Genomic DNA, 6000 nt, shown 5'->3' with positions numbered 1-6000 from the left:
GATACTATTTGGCACGATGGCGCCTGTTAGTTTTAAGGGGCCAGGGGTCGTACGCCGCGCCGTTGCGGTAGCGTAATCGGGGGGTGGGGGCCATGAGGGCGCCCCTCTACGTCTCTGACACATGGGCGGTCACCGAAGTGTGTTCTACCATATTATTTCGGTGAGTGATTAATGTGCACTCAATGTTTTCATGCGGTAGTGTAGGTAAACCCGTGTCCCGCTATTTATGATCCAAGCGCAGGCATTGTTTACATTTAAATAACTCACTTTTAGAAAAGACGGTCACGCGTCTAAGAACATATGATTGGTAACGCGTTGATGTAATCCTTCTAATATATTTCGTCAAACTTTCTTCTATCCCCGCGGCAACGCGCGGGGGACGGGTACGCTAGTCTATATATATAATTCTCTACTTGGAGACGTTAGAAAACAAGCTGTAAGCGCGCTTAGCAGTCCCATCTCTTCCTCACTATGCGTATCGCAACCACCCTCACCCCACATGGTCTGGTGAGCTGTGGTTCACGCTAAATGTTTACTATCGTAGAGCCGGGTTTAGTGACGCCTATTAGGGGCAGATAATGTAGTTTGAAACTATTGTAAACTTAGGGGCGGGGGGGGGGGGGGGTGAAACTAAGAGGAGGCTGCTTTCACGGGGTGGGGGGTGGGGTTGGGGGAAAGGAGGGTTTTAGTGTTTTAAAGGAAATCTTTTCAGTGACAGCAATGGTACTGTCGAATTCACAAATTATGAATTACTGAAAAGTAGAAAATAAAACTAAATAGCGGCGTGTGATACGCCGCGGGTCGGCTCGTATAGTATAATTTTTTTGGACTCAATTCTTCACATAACAGAGTAGCCCTCGCCCTAACCACTACCAACTAACCTTGACAACCATTCACTCCAACTTTTATACCGCATTCGACCTTGGGATAACAATACATAAACACACCGGGGTTAACAATACTCTAAGGTAAACCCAACTCACATACGCACTCTCCCCTAATTCTAGATTATTCTAACCTATTTCTATCTAACCTACAACTGACCCGTAACACTTTTGACTCTGGTTTGTTTGAGTCTGCTAAAGAAATGTTATTGTACATTATTTTTATTATTAAGGGACAAAATTTGTTAGGTCTATCCCTCAACTAAATTATTTTCTTTTTCCTTGGCTGATAAGCAGGGATTAAAATATTTGAGTTAGCCAAGCTCATGTTATTGGGAAAATAAAATAAAAAGTTCGTAAGTCTACGTATATATTCAGATTGTATAAATGTGATTAACGGCTGAGATAATTACCACATCGGATTTAAAGATAAGGTTGAGGGATATTAAAAAGTAATTTCTGCTATATTTAAAAGTATAAACTTACAATGTCTTTAAATGTTTCTTCCATTTAATTTTTCCCACACGAAATTTGGATCTGAACTATACTGTACAAGTAGATTGTGCAGAAATTGGTCTACTTTTAAGCAGGTGTATAGACTCAAGTGGTCTTCTCGCGAGATATCATTGAATATACCATGAGTCAAGGCCACATTTATTTTTAATTTGATATATTTCATTAATAATATTTTTAATATATATATATATATATATATATATATATATATATATATATATATATATATATATATATATATATATATATATATATATATATATATATATATATATATATATATATATATATATATATATATATATATATATATATATATATATATATATATATATATATATATATATATATATATATATATATATATATATATATATATATATATATATATATATATATATATATATATATATATATATATATATATATATATATATATATATATATATATATATATATATATATATATATATATATATATATATATATATATATATATATATATATATATATATATATATATATATATATATATATATATATATATATATATATATATATATATATATATATATATAATATATATATATATATATATATATAGTACGTATTAGGTCCAGTTTTTTCTCTGTCCTTAACTTTTAAACAAAAACGGTGATCGAAGCATGTGGCCGGCGTCCCACTGGAGGATGTGCCGGTTGTTGTAGTCGTAGCTGAGCATGACGGTGGCGGCGTTGGGGTTGACGAACGTGTGGCTCCACCTGCCGGTGGTGTTGTGCCACAGGTCCAGCTCCTCCTCCAGCATCGTCTTCAGGCGACTGTGGTGCCGGATGGTGTACAGCCTGCCGCAGGCGACGAAGGCCTCGCCTCTGGTCCCGACGCCCGTGGTGAGCTCCACAGACTTGATGACGTCGAGGGTCTCGTGGTTGAGCAGCGACACCACCATCTTCCCGCGGTCGTTGCCGTAGATGGCCCAAAGACCGTTCTCGTCGAAGTTGAAATCGACGAACGTCGTCTCGGTTGTGTATAAATAACTTGTTTTATTGCTGCTTGGTTTGAACACAAAGTTCGTTAAATTCCTCACTGTTGTCGCTTCACCTAGGGCTAGATTATACCGGACGATCTTAGGCTGGTTTGACCAATGGTAGTATAAATGCCCTGCGTGGACAACATGACCAGTACCGAAATAGGGCGTGCCGCCCAGGTCAATTTCTCGCTGATATTTGCCGGACTTCAAACTGTTGTAGGAGGCGAACTCGTACACCTTGTTGCCTTCCAGACCTTTGGTGACCCAGACTTTCCTCGGGGAGCCGGACTTGGAGTCGGTCATCCATGACCCGATGGCGGGATTGTTCCCGTCGTCAGCTCCGACTGGCTTGCCGAGGTTTTCAATGCTGCATTCTGGATGTAACGTTACAAACAGAGGGAGTTAATGGTAGGATTTCTGTCGTCTAATTTAGATATTATAAGTAAACTACACATCTAGATGTAACGTTACAGAGTTAATGGTAAGCTTTCTGTCGTCTAATTGAGATATTATAAGTAAACAACACATCTAGATGTAACGTTACATAGTTAATGGTAAGCTTTCTGTCGTCTAATTGAGATATCATAAGTAAACAACACATCTAGATGTAACGTTACATAGTTAATGGCAAGCTTTCTGTCGTCTAATCAAGTGAGATATTATAAGTAAACAATACATCTAGATGTAACGTTACATAGTTAATGGTAAGCTTTCTGTCGTCTAATTGAGATATTATAAGTAAACAACACATCTAGATGTAACGTTACATAGTTAATGGTAAGCTTTCCGTCGTCTAATTGAGATATTATAAGTAAACAATACATCTAGATGTAACGTTACAGAGTTAATGGTAAGCTTTCCGTCGTCTAATTGAGATATTATAAGTAAACAACACATCTAGATGTAACGTTACAGAGTTAATGACAAGCTTTCCGTCGTCTAATTGAGATATTATAAGTAAACAATACATCTAGATGTAACGTTACAGAGTTAATGGTAAGCTTTAAGCTTTCCGTCGTCTAATTGAGATATTATAAGTAAACAATACATCTAGATGTAACGTTACAGAGTTAATGGTAAGCTTTCCGTCGTTTAATTGATATATTATAAGTAAACAACACATCTAGATGTAACGTTACAAACAGATAGTGTTAATTTAAAGACTTAGTCGCCTTATCAATCTATGAAGTATAGCCACTAAACTTCGTTAGCCTGATTATATAAGCCTATATCTAATTTATATTTTTAAAATGTGTAATGGATTTCAGATGGTATTTTTAATACACGGCCAAGACAATAATAAACAATAATTCTATTTATCTATTAAATATTTTTGAAGTCTAAATTTAATATTAAAGTACTATCACTATTAAAATATTCATTATTAAAATATCATAATCGGGAAAGGGAAGGGAGGTTGTATACATATTACAATAGTTGTAATGCAATATGGGGATTATTATACTAAGTGGGCAATGATCTGGTTTCAAGGTGCATACTGGATTGCAGGAAAATGCATGCAGCGTACAAACTACCTGTGGGTGTAAAGCTAGTTTAGCAAGTTACCAAAACTGGGTTATAGCTAACTACCTGTAGGTGTAAAGCTAGTGTAGCAAGTTACCAAAACTGGGTTATAGCTAACTACCTGTAGGTGTAAAGCTAGTGTAGCAAGTTACCAAATAGCTAACTACCTGTAGGTGTAAAGCTAGTGTAGCAAGTTGCCAAAACTGGGTTATAGCTAACTACCTGTAGGTGTAAAGCTAGTGTAGCAAGTTGCCAAAACTGGGTTATAGCTAACTACCTGTAGGTCTAAAGCTAGTGTAGCAAGTTGCCAAAACTGGATGTAGAGCTAACGGTGTGAATGGCAAACTTCAAAATATAACCCAATAGAAACTATTTAAATTTGTAATGTAAAGCTAGCTGTAAAAATAAAAGCAAACTTACACTTTGGTAAAATTGTATGTTTAATTTTTTGTTCTTTGTTTAATAGTCTGTATTTTGAAATAACAATGCGGAGTTTTATTTTTAAATATCGTTTTAAGTTTATTTAATGTTTTAAGAGTTTTTACTTTTAATTAACTGGTGATGTGAAATTTCTTTACTTAAAAAAATATAAAACCACAATAAACAATGTACATCATTAACACACTAATAAATTTATTAAATACAAATTTATAATTAATATTATATTAAACGTTTTTTATTTCAATTTTTTTTGGTTAAGCTGAAGCCTATTTGTAAATGAAAAGATGGCGGTGAATTATAATACAATATCCTGTCGTAAAAAATAAAGTTTATTAGAGGGAAGAAAAAAACATGTAAAGATCAATATAGTATACCAGCTGACGGTGTAATCCTCTCAGAATTCTAAATATTCTACAGAGCTAATCTTTAAAATACATCTGAATCTAATTTCTTGTTAAAGAATGTTACTAATACATCCACACGCATACACATTCGTATTTACAACATAAATAGTTGAGGTCAAATCGACGAGATACAAATATACACAATAAGGCTTAAAATTCTATATGTAATAAATATGGACTAAATGATGCGTAGCAATTGGCTTTCATATGCTATACACTAACATTTTACAAATTAATGAAATAGTAAATTGAGTTTAAATTAGAAATTGCCAAATAACAATGTCATTTATTTGTTATTCGCTGCAGTAGGGCCTATACAGGGCAACGACTTCAATAGAGATCATGCATCATACATACAAATATATATATATATATATATATATATATATATATATATATATATATATATATATATATATGTATATGTATATATAGAATTTGTTATTACCTCAAGAAGTTTATAGTAAACAGGAAGTAGCACATATTATACATATCAATATACATATATTGTTTCATGGTTATACTAGTTTTCCTTAGCCGAATTCCTTAAATTAAAATAGTTTGTTAGGCTATTTTTAAAAATTCAATGAGATTATGATCTATACATAGCTCATCCCATACTTTTAAATAAACATATTACAGACACTTTCAAAAAGGAAAGAGAGAAGTTGTTAAATATCTGACTAACAACACGGTGACTTAAATATAGAGCACATCTCACTCATTATACAGTGTGGTACCTTAACAAATATTGTTATAAATCGCAACAATAAAGTGGTATTGATTTTACACCAGTAGATATAGTTAGAGGTTCAAATCAGACGATTGAGTCCTGATACATCAATCACAGTAAAGTGTACAAGGTTCAAACAGGCTTGCAACTTAATCACAGATCAATCAAAGAGTCTAAAGGAACAAGTGTAAACCATAGACAACACTAGCTAGATATATTGACTTAGTTGATATAAATACTTTGCTAAAATACTAGAATTTTTATTTAGATTTTAATAAACTTTATAAAAACATTTTAAGAAATCTTGCGGTTTCGACTAAGAAAAATTGAAAATACAATAATGGGTTTTTTAATTTTGATAACAATTGCAAACATTTTCTTGCTGGTTTTTAATTTCTATATTTAAAAAAAAACTCTTTAATATTTCAATTTAAATGTGCTTAAAGACATCTAGGCATCTTTTCTATCATA

The 6000-nt window shown here is 33.3% G+C and overlaps 1 protein-coding gene across 1 annotated transcript in view; it reads right to left on the bottom strand.

Annotated features, from left to right (window-relative positions):
* Positions 1 to 2009: 2009 nt before the first annotated feature.
* The window catches only part of LOC131943419 (gliomedin), a 99559-nt gene continuing 95568 nt past the window's right edge, over positions 2010 to 6000 (bottom strand). Inside the window, exon 12 of the mRNA XM_059303544.1 lies at positions 2010 to 2801. Coding sequence (XP_059159527.1) covers positions 2035 to 2801 — 767 coding nt within the window. The 3' untranslated portion in view covers positions 2010 to 2034. The remainder of the gene's footprint in view (positions 2802 to 6000) is intronic.

This window comes from Physella acuta, unplaced genomic scaffold (assembly GCF_028476545.2).
Source record: "Physella acuta isolate Inbredline_101_S28 unplaced genomic scaffold, ASM2847654v3 ptg000455l, whole genome shotgun sequence".
Taxonomy (NCBI): Eukaryota; Metazoa; Mollusca; class Gastropoda; family Physidae; genus Physella; species Physella acuta.
This window is presented reverse-complemented; position numbering and strand designations above follow the sequence as displayed.